At 47.0% G+C, this 13511-nt stretch overlaps 1 protein-coding gene across 2 annotated transcripts; it reads left to right on the top strand.

Annotated features, from left to right (window-relative positions):
• Positions 1–6512: 6512 nt before the first annotated feature.
• prdm12b (PR domain containing 12b) lies at positions 6513–13100 on the top strand. 2 transcript variants are annotated; one of them, XM_036129159.1, is made up of 7 exons: positions 6513–6729; positions 7116–7471; positions 8385–8450; positions 8594–8718; positions 9297–9452; positions 10826–10940; positions 11854–13100. In XM_036129159.1, the coding sequence occupies exons 2-7, from the start codon at positions 7207–7209 to the stop codon at positions 12327–12329; spliced, it is 1203 nt and encodes a 400-aa protein (XP_035985052.1). In that variant the 5' UTR covers positions 6513–6729; positions 7116–7206; the 3' UTR covers positions 12330–13100. The 2 variants fall into 2 exon arrangements, with proteins under 2 accessions (XP_035985052.1, XP_035985051.1); XM_036129158.1 differs by lacking the exon at positions 6513–6729 and adding an exon at positions 6746–6974.
• The last annotated feature ends 411 nt before the right edge of the window (positions 13101–13511 follow it).

Here is a 13511-nt window from a genome sequence, read left to right as displayed (position 1 = left end):
GTGGCTCGTCCCTGAGACCAGAACAAATCTGCAAAGACAGAACATCGGACACCGGATGACCAGAAGCACCTCGGACCAATAACCGAGCACAAAGATGCCGATGCAGCTCCTGCACTGCAAAAAGGGAACTAAAAGCAAGTAAGATTTTCTTGAAATTTGTGTATTTTTCCTTGATTTGAGCAGGTAAATAACACTATTTGCCAATGGAATAAGATTTTTGCACTTAAAATAGGAACAATTCATCGCCATCATCTTATTTCAAGAGCAGAATTCCTAATTATCTTATTTTAGGGGTAAAAATACTAATTCCATTGGCAAATAGTCTTATCTAGCTGCTCAAAACAAGGAAAAATGCACCAATTTCAAGAAAATTTTACTTGCTTTTAGTTCCCTTTTTGCAGTGTGGAGCCGAGCTCCTAAACCCGTGTTCAGGGAGCAGGGACCGCCGTTTAAACTCGTTTCATTTCAGTTCAGCGTGTTGGGAGGAATAAGGATGACTGATCCTCCACTTACTGAATAAAAGGAAACGCGATTCCATCAAGTTCCTGCAGTTTTTTTCTCACACTGAAGATACACAAGCGTCGACCTTGATTAACCGGGGCCATCTTCTCCCTGAGAGCAGCTGCTTACGTTTATCAAAGATGCGTTCACGGGTGATTTTAATACCTAAGGTTTCAATAATTCCATTAATCTGATCGGAACCTTCTTAAATAATAATTTATGCCGTTATGAGTCGCATAATGAGTCCTGAGACACGGTGACAGCAGAGATCCGGTTAGAAGTTCAGAAGCGACTGGAGATCATTAACACCAGATGACCTTTTAAAGTCAGTTTTATTTAAACCTTTCTGCTCCATGGCCAAGTCTCCTTTTTAAGTTCTGTTCCCTTGTTCTCCTAAAGAACCGCTGCTAGAACCCCTCCTGTTCAAATGAACTCGCCTTGTTTTTTTAATATATTAACAGTCTGAATCTCCTGGGATCATCAACAAAGGAAAAAGAGGTTCTAAAATGCCAGAAGTACACGTAGAGAGCTGGATCCAGAACAAAAACTAGGAAAAGTTTTAGATTGGACTGTAAAAGTGGAAGAGAGTCCAGAGGTGAGGGATCAGTTGATGGAGAGCAATTCTGAAATGGATGCAACATTTGGGAGTAAAGGTGTTCCTGAGGGAGAACGAGGAGAGGGTTGAATAACCGATGCCAGAACAGCACTTAGGGTTGGCAGGGATGGAGATGGAGGGAGAGTTCTTACTGTTCCGCTAAAATGGGTTCAGAACCAGCAAGGAACGGTTTGGTTTTTTCTCATGGTTGAATTTCAGGAGGGTGAAAAGTAGAGCTCGGTGTCGTCTGCATAACGGAGCACCTTTCAGAAGGTGTACCAGGAGCTCGATGATAGAAAAGAACCCAGTCCAGAACCATAGGACCCACCAGAGTTCGAGGTCCAGGACTTACCCTGCAGTATCATAGCAGAGATGCTCCAATTTATTTAATTTCAGATCTGGTACCACGTCAGCAACAGATGGCAGACGTGGCTCGGTCCGGTTCTGGTTCTCACCGCTAGCTGCTGTGTGCGCTCGGCCTAATGACGTAACCGGCGTTGCAAACATGGAAGTGAAGTGAGTGGATCGCTGTGAATGATCTTTACAAAAAAAATTACTGGATGGGAATGCTGGATCGGCTTCATTCATCCGATATACGATGCAGGTATCGGATCAGCGCATCTCTACACCATAAAGGAGCTTTTTTTCACAAACTTGTTGTCTAAATTAGAAGTGATGTCACATTTATCGACTGATCGGGTCTGGTGAGAAGATCCGGCATCGTAAGGTTTTCTGCTGCACTTCTTATTTCTGTCAGATTTATTTTTATAATGTAGAAAATTCATGTTTAGCTCCGATCAAATTGCTTACTTTAGGGTCAGAACCGGTCCACAGTCCAAAGGTTCTCCTGTTCTGCCCAAAGTTCAGGAAGAGACGGACCGTATGCGGGGTCGTCTGAGCTGCCATCCAGGGGCGGTTCTAGACAGGGGCCAACAGGGGCCCATGCCCCTGTAGAAATGGTCCTGGCCCCTGTTATGGCCCCTGTAGTAAAGACATGATATTAAATACACTTCTCATAATTATTTGCAATGGCAAAGAAACCATAACTGATTGGTCACTTTGTCCAATATTATTATTATTATTATTATTATTTACCTATACAGTGTTACTCTACTTAAAAATTATTTAAAACTTAAGATATTTCACATTTAGCTTTAGCCATATTGAGCTTGGGGCAAAGTTTTCAACTGCTAGATCAGGGGTCTGAAAACTGCAGTTCCAGAGCCACGAGTGGCTCACATAATATTATTACACAGTTAAATATTGCCATTTTATTATTATTATTATTATTATTTGTTCAGTGCCCCTGTGAAAAAACACTGGCCCCACCTTGGCCCCCCTGGTAAATTTGGTCTAGAACCGCCACTGCTGCCATCACAGCAGCTCCTCGTCTGACGGGAACAGTGGCAGCGATGATTTATTGATGCTCCCTGAGCGCGGGCAGATGGTCCGGCTAACAGCGTGATGTCATCCGGCGTTAATACGTTCCTGTAATCACACGCACCCCACCTCCTGGGATCCAGACGGCAGCTCGCAGGAGGCCCGGCCATCAGGAGGCAGACCTCGTCACTTTAGCCGTGGAAGAAAGAGGAGCACCGGAAGGAGGGGGGGGGTGGAGGTCAGGGTCTCTGATGAACATGAAGCGTGGAAGGAGAACATGGGAGGAATTCTGGTTGTTGATGATGAGCAGAGCTGAGACGGACGTCTTTGGAAAGTTGTGTGGAAGGAAAACCTTTACCTGACTCCGCCAGATAGATTTGCTCCGCATATCCATCTGGAAACCTTCCGTTGAAGTAATTTTGGGAAGGGGCGAAAATACTGGTCAGCTGATTGGCCTATGTTGGTGATAGACGGGCCAAATAAACCAATCAGATTCGTCGTCGCTCTGTTACGAGCGACGACGAAAACACAACCACAAGCCAAGCTTCTCTTGCTGCTGCAGGTAAAGGCTCGTTAGCTCAGCAGAGAAATACTCTGTAATTCCGATAAAACTTGCTCGATAGCCACGCTAACGCTAGTTTCATCGGCTGAAGCCGCCATGTTCTTTAGACTGAACTGACGCGCTTCCCGTTGCGTCACACCTCAACCTGCCTCAAAGCCAACGCTGATTGGACGTTCGTTTGGTGAACGGCTCCAAATTTTCTTCAACGGAGGGTATCCAGACTGATCTGCGAGTGAAACCTTGAAACCTCGCGAGATCAGGATGGTCTCACGAGGCTAGGAAAACCTTCCCAGGAGACGGAAATCTGTCGGACAGAAGGGTGTTTGCTGATTGGTCAGTGGTTCAGGAACCGCAGCAGGTCAGGAGACGTTGGTGAGGAAGTGCTGACAGGTTCTGACCTTCAGCGAGTCTGAGGGCGGAAGGTTCTGGAAGTTCTGGATGTAGAACCAGAAATACTGAAGCAGATTTTATGTTTGGAAAACTTTAAGAACAGGCGAGTTTTTTTGGACTGATGGGAAATGTTTGGATCCTTTAAACAGAACATTTGGAGAATTATGAGCAAAGTTCTGATTCAGCAGAACCGTCACTGCTCCCAACAACCCAACATTTTTTTTCCTTTCATTTCCTGATATTTTAATAACTAAAGTTTTTATTGGGTTGTGAATGCTCCCCGGGTCGGGCCGTGAAGGGTCTCTGTGGTTCTGGTTCTGCTGGGTTTCTTTGAGGAAAACGCGGCTGATGTGGCTGGAAGATCTTCGTGGAACCGGGTTTTGTTTGTCTTGGGTCCGATAAATGTTTAGAACCAGCTCTGGTCTGTTTGTGGTTTGGCGGCTGCTCTTAGAGTTCTGGCCGAGCCCAGGGGCCCGGTTCCCTTTAATGCATTTAGAAGGTCCACACAAAGATGGCAGCTCGGCTGTGAGTGCTCGCTGCGGTGCCGAGGGGAGGGATGGCGGTCATAAAGTACCGGAAGGAGCTCGGTAAGTACAGATGAACTGGAGACCTGATTAAACATTAAAGTGATGATGGGGTTCTGGACCGGGTCCAAATGAAGCTCAGGGACCGGCAGGAGCCCAGTGGGGGCCGTAAACTGTCTGCCGGCCTCAATCAGCCTCGCCTCAGAAATGGGTCTCATTAATAAACGGCTCTGCTGGTTCCAGGATCCCTGCTGAAGCTGCACAGAACCAGCCTGCGGGTTCTGACCCAGAGGTTCTGTGACGCCTCCATCGGACCGGCAGCAGTTTTCTGGAATAAAGAATTCTCCAACAAAACCATTTTCTTTTGTTTGGAGTTTTTTTTGTTTTATCAATAATCTGAAACTGTAACAAAACCATCTGGACCAGAACACAGAACGGGCCGGTTCAGATTCCTCCGGGGTCCACTTCTTTTCTAGGTTCTGAAGGAAACACGGACCCAAACAGAACAGCAGGTCCAACTCTTCTCCTTGGTGTAAGACAGAACCAGGCCGGTTCGCTGGAATGGTCCCAGTGTAAATGGACCCGTCCAAACCAGAAAGACTCGTCACCAGATCAGCCGACTGATTGGTTAATTAGTTAATTGATTAATTGGCTTCTGCGTCATCAGCTCATTCAGTGGAAACGGTTCCGACCCATTTCTACTTCCGGTATTTAGGAGCTTTTCCTGGAAAGAATTTCTTCCACCAGTTGTTTCCTGACAGATAAAATGGACCCAACGGAACCAAGAGAAAGGAGAGAAATGAGCTGGACTAGCAGAACATTTTACGGTTTTATGAACCAAACTTGTCTGGTGCAGTGGAAGCGGTTCCGGAAAGTCCAGATTGCTGTTGGACAGCAAAGGGAACCGGACAAATTCTGAAAAAAAAAAAAAACCGCGGATCTGTGCGTTTGTGTGGTTCTGTGAAACCAAACCCATGTTCCAGAACATTGTAGAGGTTCGGACTCTCTGGTGAATCCCAGCCCGTCCAGAACAGCTTCTGAAGATCATCTCCATGTTTGGACTTCGGGACATCTGTGAAAACGTCCCGAAGTTGACCGGGTCAGGAAGAGCCGGACTGTTTGGACCTGAGGACCTTTGGAGAAACATCTTTCAGGGCCTTTCTGATGAAGTTCTTTTAGAACCGGAACCTTTGTTGGACCGAGGACGTTTAAATAAAAAAATCTAATAATTTAATGTTTGAAACCTTCAGGTGGAACCCATAACCGGGAGTTTCTGGACTTTCAGAACCGTTCTGCTGTCTTGGAGATATTTGGGCCTCACGGCTCCTGCTGACGCGTCTCCGAGCAGAAGACCGCGGGGTCCAGTTCTCTCGGAACCGGCTCCGTGTGCCCCAGACAGGCGGGTTCGGTTCGGATTCCTGCAGCTGACTGAGCTGCAGGTTATTAAAAGGCTTTTAAAGGCGGATTATTAGCGGCGCACATGCTGCGTCTGTCCGCCGCATGAATACTAATGAGGCCGCTGCGCCTCTTAATCACGTTAGCGGAACAATATTAGTGCGCCATTTGGGCTCATTCCCACCACCTCCTCCCCTGCTCCCCTTTCACCTCCTGTCCGTCTCCTCTGCGCGGCCTCCTCCTCCTCCTCTGTCCTCCTCTTGTGCTCTTGTCTTTACGCGTGCCAGTCACCTGCCGCTCCCTCCGCCTCCTGACTTCCCGTCGTCTTTTCGGGACTAAAGTGGTTCCTCATTGGACTCCGGGACGCACTCAGGAGCGCTTTTTTGTTGGCAAAGCTCATTAAAGCGTGTCCTTCTGCGGCTCAGACGCGCCTCTCCATTAAGGCTCGGCTTGGCGTGCATGGAGGGCTGCAGCCCAACTCCTCCAGGCCAAAGAAAGGAGGATCCAGCCTTCTTTGAGGCCGACCAATTGAAAAAAACATTTGCAAATCTGCTTTTATTCCCGGATTTTCTCCCTTTCTCTCCCTCCCAGTCTCTCGGGACAAAAGCGCAAAGCTTGGGCCGGTCTGGCACGGATCCGTTGCGCACGGAGCTCCGGAGAGTGCGGCGGGGGAGAGCCGGGTTGTAAGGCCGAGAGAAGGGAGCTAAAAGCCGCCTGGAAGGCTGCAGAACCACCCGGAACCGAACCGCTGGAGCTACTGGAGAGATTTATTGCGTTCAAATGAGTTTATAGTTTTTTTTATATATTGTTTGTTTTATCTGAAATGGAAAAAAGGTTAATTAAACAAACACACGCAGCTGTAATAAACCCATCAGCCTGAGTCCTTTTCTCTTTAAAACGCCGCACTTCCGGCCCGTTCGGGCTCGGTTCTGCTCCGGTTTATTTCTGTTATAGAATCATTTTATATTCATCATCCAAACAGGCTCAGTTTGATTGTTTTAGGCTGGAAAGAGAAAATGAATTTCAACGGAGCAAGAAGCGACTCTGTGTGTGTGTGTGTGGGTGTGTGTGTGTCTGTGTGTGTGTGTGTGTGTGTGTGTGTGTGTGTGTGTGGGGGGGGGGGGGGTAATAAATGTTTAAAAGCTCATAAATACAGATCAGAGGGAATAATGACCGTGTTGGGACCGACAGGAGGAGGAGGAGGAGGAGGAGGAGGATGAAGACCGCAGCTGCCTCTCTGTAATCCGGCCTCTAATCTGGTTTTCTGCTCCGTCACTCAGGCCGGATTCCTGCGCTCCTGGATGGAGGTCTGCTCCTCGCTGAGGTCCTGGAGGTCCTGGAGGTCCTGGGGGTGTCCAGACGTGACAGGCGTCGATCTGAAGGTTTGATCTGAGACCTTCTTCAGCTTCTTCTTCCTCCAGCAGCAGCTTCCTGGAGGCCCAGAGCATCACGGACCTCCTCCTGGACTCTGTGGCCCCGGACTGCAGCGGCCTCTGGATCATTTCTGCTGATCTGGGCTCAGTTATTCCGCTCCGGCTCTTTAGTCCTAATTGAGTGTGAGAGAGAAGCGATAACAGACCTCCTCCTCTTCCTCCTCCTCCTCCTCCTCGGAGATGCCGGAGCTCCGGTATAAAGACCTCCTCCTCCTCCTCCCTCCTCAGTCCCTCAGCTCCGTGTTGCTGCAGCTCCTCTGAACTTCTCAGACACATTCTGCTGTGACTTCTCAGCTCCTGGATGCTCCTCTCCTCTCCTTCACCTCTTTCTGCAGGCACAACCTGAGGCGCTGCTCAGCTCCCCTTCCCGCTCCGCTGCGTCTCCCCGCACCTCCTCCCCGCACCTCCTCCCCGGACCTCCCGGCCATGGGCTCCGTGCTGCCCGCCGGCTCCTCTCTGGCCCTCAAGCCGGCCTTCAAGCCGCAGCAGCCGCCGCCGCCGCTGTCCCTGGCGGACATCATCACGTCGGACATCCTGCACAGCTTCCTGTACGGCCGCTGGCGGCACGTGCTGGGCGAGCAGCCGCCGCACGCGCCGCAGCATCACCTGCAGCACGAGGAGCGCACCGGGCCGAGCGCGAGCCCCAGGACCGCCTTCACGGCCGAGGTGTTGGCGCAGTCCTTCTCCGGAGGTAAGTGGCCGGTTCCGGTCCGGTTCCGGTCCGGTTTGCGGGCCCCGCTGCGCTGAGGCCTGAACCCCGCGCAGGTCGGGTTCATGCGGCGGGTCAGAACCTCTCGGGTTCGGTTCCAGCTGCCGGTCCGGGACAGAAAACACCTGAAACGGACTGGATAAAATCTGCGGTTCCGAGGAGATTTTAGCAGGAATGTTTTCAGCGGATTTTCCTAAACATTTAGTTTTATTTTACGAACTGGACCTGGAGCCGAACCTGGGGCCAGAACCCCGAATAATTATGGGTTTTATTTTAATTTCGTTTCCAACGGATCGAAAGTTCGTTAATAATAATAAAAGTTCGGTCCAGCTTTCAGCTCCGGAACTTTCCCGGCGGCTCCAGGTTCTCTCTCGGTCCAGTAAATGATTTATTTTTATTTAAGTTGGTTTATTTTTTCTTTCGTTTGTGTTTTTGGTGAATTTCGTTAGAAATAATTCCTGCGCAGTTTTTCCTGCCGCCAGTTTCTCTCTGGGTCATTTTCCAGAATTAGTTCTGCTCCGGTTTCTCTACGCGGGCATTTAAAGACCCAAACGGTTCTGTTCGGGTTCATTAAAGGTTTAGATAAATTCCCAGTATGTTTTAAATCTTTACTTTCTGTTTCCGTCTCACGGTCCAACTGGGCCGAACTTTTGTTCCGCCGACGAAATTTATTTTTATTTTCTCGTTGTTTCCCGCGGCTTCTGTTTGGTTCCGGACTTCTGGACTTTGTCTCTCAGCGAGTAGCAGAAGGTTCTGAACCCGACAAAAGCCCATTTAGCCCCGCTGCTGCAGTCCGGACTTCACGCGTAAATTCACCGAACAGAACCGATGACCCAGAGTGGATTTGTAAAGTGTTCTGGTGCCAGACTGACGTAAATGTTCTGTTTGTGTCCAGAGGTCCAGAAGCTGTCCAGTCTGGTTCTGCCCAGTGAGGTCATCATCGCCCAGAGCTCGGTTCCAGGTACGGCCCATCTCAGTCATTTGGTTCCGCTCCTGTGAAATTTAACGGAACAAACGCTCGTAGGCGTTTTGGACCCCGTTGGTTCTGGTCGATGTTCTCCAGAACCTTTTGACCCTGGATAAGTGAGTGTCTCTGTGCTGCAGGAGAAGGTCTCGGCATTTTCTCCAAAACCTGGATCAAGGCCGGAACCGAGATGGGCCCGTTTACCGGACGCCTGGTGTCACCAGAACACGTGGACCTGTACAAGAACAACAGCCTGATGTGGGAGGTAAAGCCCGACCCGCTGCGTTCAGAACCACTTTCAGAACCGGGGGGAACCGAACCTCCCCGGAAACCCGGGAATGGTTCTAAACCGAATCCTCCGCGGTTCTTGCCGCAGCAGCAGCGAACAGAACCAAGGCGGTTCTGGTTCTCGTTCATCTAATACATGCATAAGAACATAGGGATTTATTCAGGAAATGAATATTTCTCTATGAAATGATTTAGTTTTTCAACAGAAAGGAACTAATAATAATAAGAAGAAGAATAACAATAATAATAGTAATAATAATTATAATTATAGTAATAACAGTTATAATAATAGTAATAATAACAACACATTTCTATTAATTAATTTAGTTTTTCCTCATATTAACTCGCCGCTTCTCTGTAAAATTTCCGTAACTTTCTACCGTTTTAGACTCAAAGTGTCGCTTGTTGCTCAGAAATGATAAAAATTAAATGAAGAATAATTTTGCTGCTGGAGCGCAGCGGCCCACTACGGGACCAGCAGCAGCTGTGAGGATCCATCAGGTTCTCCTCAGAGCTTCATCAGCAGACACGACCTGAACCTTCTGTGACCCTCAGGTGTTCAACGAAGACGGGACGGTGCGCTACTTCATCGACGCGAGTCAGGAGGACCAGAGGAGCTGGATGACCTACATCAAGTGTGCCCGGAACGAGCAGGAGCAGAACCTGGAGGTGGTCCAGATCGGCAGCAGCATCTTCTACAAGGCGGTGGAGGTCAGTCCGCCTCTCGCTCCCTGTGTGTGTTTATATATATATATATATATAATATATATATAATATATATATATATTTTTTTGTTGAAATACGATTTTAATTAGAAACGCTAAATAATCTCCAGGTTTCCTTTGAAGTCAAATTATTACAGAAATGATAATTAGAGATAATGATGGAGATTGGCACCAGCAACCCCATAAGGGATTAAGCGGGTCAGAAAATGGATGGATGATAATTAGAGAAACTTGATAAAATCAATTTTTTCTCTTTGTGGGGTTTTAAAAATTTCGTTTTCCTGCAGATTGTAAATATTCAACTTTTTAAATTTAAACTTTACTTTGTTTTCGTTTCAGATTTTCTTTATATATAATTTTTTTCTAATTTTATTTCAAAGGGATTTGGTTATTTTGCTGATTTTTATGGCAATAGCCATACTTCTTGATACTACTACTACTACTTCTACTACTACTACTACTAATATTAATAATAATAATATACATGTCAGGTAAGTTACACAAAATACATCAAATTATTGTTAGAAAAAGTTATAAATACTACAAATAATTTTAATTACTTCATCGGTCAGTTTGAAGCAGCAGGAACATAAAATGTAATCTATAAATTTTAACTAAACAAATCCAGCCCGTCTTAATTCTTCTTTTTACATTTATTTATTGTTATTTCAAATAATTCAAACCAGACTTTTCTTTTTGTTGAATTTTGGATTAAACAAAGAAAAACAAAACGATTAAATGGAATAAAAGAAAATTACAATTAAAATACATTGAAACCGTCTAATGAAGAAAATATGGGTCAATTATTTTATACTTAGATTTTAACAATCTAAGCATAAAATAATTTTTTATACTTAGATTTTGTACTTCTAATTTTATTGAATTAGAAAAAATGTTTGATAAAAGGAAAAGTGAAATCTCCGTGAGATTGAAATAAAATAATTTAAGAAAAACAAAGTTTTTAGGGTAAAACTTTTAAAATATGATGTAAATGTTAGCGGTGAGGCGCAGATTCAGGAGGACTCCTGATCACACCTGGATGGGTCCTGGTCTTCCGGTCCGGGCCGCAGGACGACAGGTGTGTCGCATCCTGCGGGCATGTGGCGCCCCCTGCGGGTAGAGTCTGGAACTGCATCAAATGTCGTCAGTTGAATCAAAGGAAATTATGAAGTTTGTTTTTTAAACTTTGTTTTATTTTTGAATTCTTTGAATGCTTTAAAGATCCTGAGTGCAAAAATAACAACTAAATGGAGGATTATGATATTTTATATCTATATAATATATTGTAGCTTCATGGAAGAGAAGAAAGTGAAATAAAGTTTCCTGCCTGGATGTTAAATTTGATGTTTGTGTTGGTAGACCATCCCTCCCGACCAGGAGCTGCTGGTCTGGTATGGAAACTCCCACAACACCTTCCTGGGCATCCCTGGGATTCCTGGAGCCGACGAGGAGACAGGAAAGAAGACCAAACCCGGTAATTTCACAACCGTCAGCATTCTGGCTCCGTTTTTATCATTCAGCAGCTGATCATTGATCTGGAAATAGATGAGAATTAGGAAGTAGCTGTGGCGTCTTTGCATGTGGGGCCAGTGGGGCCATCAGATGTGGGTGTGGAGCAATAATCAGAGGCGCCTGATCGTTGTTTATAGAGTATATATTATAGAGTAATATATATAAAAAAAGACTGATTCCCTTACCGGTAAAATTCTGTTATAAACATTTGTGTCTATATCTCTCAGTCTGCCAGAATATATATATATATATATATATATATATATATATATATATATATATATATATATATATATATATATATATATATAAAATGTATCTATATTGTATTCTGCTGGACAGTGTGCAACCATCTATGTAAGGCACATTTATTTTTGTAACACATTTCAGTACAAGGACAATGCAGCAGTTCTTCACATAATTATAACATTGGAAAAATAAAAACAGAATAAAAGCAGTTGGAATAAAATGTAGAAAAATGTAAACAAAATAAAACAGAAAAATGTAAATAATATTGATCTAGTGTTGGTTCAATCCATCATTGAAGGATTGATGTGAATCTTTTCTGGTCAATAAATTAACTTTATCAGAGAGCATTTATTTGTAATTTTATGTATAAGATTAAATTACATTTAGCTTATATTGAATGGATTTTCTAGTGTGTTGTTTTATGCTAATTTATCTGTTTAACATTGATCAAAGTTAGGTATTAATCACAGAAAAATGAGTTTTCTGCCCCAGGCCAGCTTAGATCATTAATCTGCTCTCAACCAGAACCAGAACCAGAACCGGTCTGGGTTTACTGTGTTCTCTGCTGCTGGACCAGGTCCAGATGTTCCTCCTTCCTCTCTGATGTTCCTCCTTCCTGCTTTCAGATGACTTCCACACCTGTGAAGGTTCCTCCTCATCCTCCTCCTCCTCCTCTTCCTCCTCCTCCTCCTCCTCCAGCCTAGGACGCATGCGCTGCGTCATCTGCCACCGCGGCTTCAACTCCCGCAGCAACCTGCGCTCGCACATGCGCATTCACACGCTGGACAAGCCCTTCGTGTGCCGCTTCTGCAACCGCCGCTTCAGCCAGTCGTCCACGCTGAGGAACCACGTGCGCCTGCACACCGGCGAGCGGCCCTACAAGTGCCACGTCTGCCAGTCCGCCTACTCGCAGCTGGCCGGCCTGCGCGCGCACCAGAAGAGCGCGCGGCACCGGCCCAGCGGGGACGCCGGTGCCCAGGTGGGCGGCGTGGTGGTGGTGGGGGGCGGCGTGCACTCACCGCCGCCGGCCCACCCGCCCCAGCTGACGGCCGTGCCTCACCCCGCCTCGCTGGTCCACCACATCCCCACCATGGTGCTGTGATCCGGCACCGAGACGCGGCGCTCAGGGCAGCTGACCCAGGTCCAATGGGCCTTCTGACCCGGCTGGTTCTGTTCGAGGTCGAAGTTAAATGTTGCACATTGAAGCTGTAAAATAAATGTTACTGCAGGATGAGGTCCGAGAAACAATTAAACCCAAAATGTTTCCCGGATTTATCAGAACCTGCTGCTGTGAACAAAGCTGAGTCAGCAGAAATGTTTGACCCGGTCCAGCTGACACCTGACGCCGCGGATGGATCAGAACCGGCTGGGACGCTGCTTCAGTCTTTCCTCTGCAGGAGGTTCTGGACCCATCCAGCTGCATGATGAGAAATGTTCTGTTGGTGTCGTGTTTGCTTTGCATGCTTCTGGTGATGTGAAGACGGGCCGCTGCGGTCCGAACCCGGAGAATTCTCCTGAGGAACTCCTGGAGTCCTCTCTGCTGCTGCTGGACCAGACAGACCCGAGGTTCTAAACGCAGCCAGCATTACTGCCGGTGCTGTGTGGACGGGTTCTGTTGGCGCTGTTGGGTCTCGGGCTGGAACGGAGACGGCCTCCTGGTAGAACCTCTGAAATGGTTCTACCTGCTGTTCCTCCAGAGTTTGGCGTGAAGGTCCTGTTGCTCAGCATGGAGGAGGAACATGAAAGGTTCTGAGCTGAACTCTGCGTCACTTTATGTTGTTCCGTGTCTGGATCTCGGTTCTGGATAGAAAGATGTATCGCTTCTATAAATGACCTCAAACTTATAAAGTCTTAATAAAGTATTTCTGCTGAAGCTGCTGGTCTGTGTGTGCTCACTTGTCAAAGGTTCCTCTGAGCGGAACCGCAACAGAACCCAGACTTTAGGCAGACTGTGGGAACCCTGTGGAGAAGATGGCGGTGCCACGCGTGAGGACGTCTTCTCCTGATCTACTGGATCTAGAACCGACCAGCAGCAGCAGACGTTCTCTCCGTCTCTGAAGCTCCATCGTTGGTGCTCTGAGGAGCATCAGCGCCCCAGTGGGTTCGGTTCTCCTCCACCTGCGGGGCGCAGCTGGTGCTCTGAACACTGAGGCGTTCTGTCCGGTGGAGGTCCACCTCACACTTGCTCCAGATCCTAGGAATGTTCAGGGTTCTGGGTTAGCACCTTGACAAGTCTCACTGATCTCATGTGGTCCAAAGAACCGGCGGCGTCTAAAGCACCTGG

Source organism: Fundulus heteroclitus, unplaced genomic scaffold (assembly GCF_011125445.2).
Source record: "Fundulus heteroclitus isolate FHET01 unplaced genomic scaffold, MU-UCD_Fhet_4.1 scaffold_143, whole genome shotgun sequence".
NCBI lineage: Eukaryota > Metazoa > Chordata > Actinopteri > Cyprinodontiformes > Fundulidae > Fundulus > Fundulus heteroclitus.
This window is presented reverse-complemented; position numbering and strand designations above follow the sequence as displayed.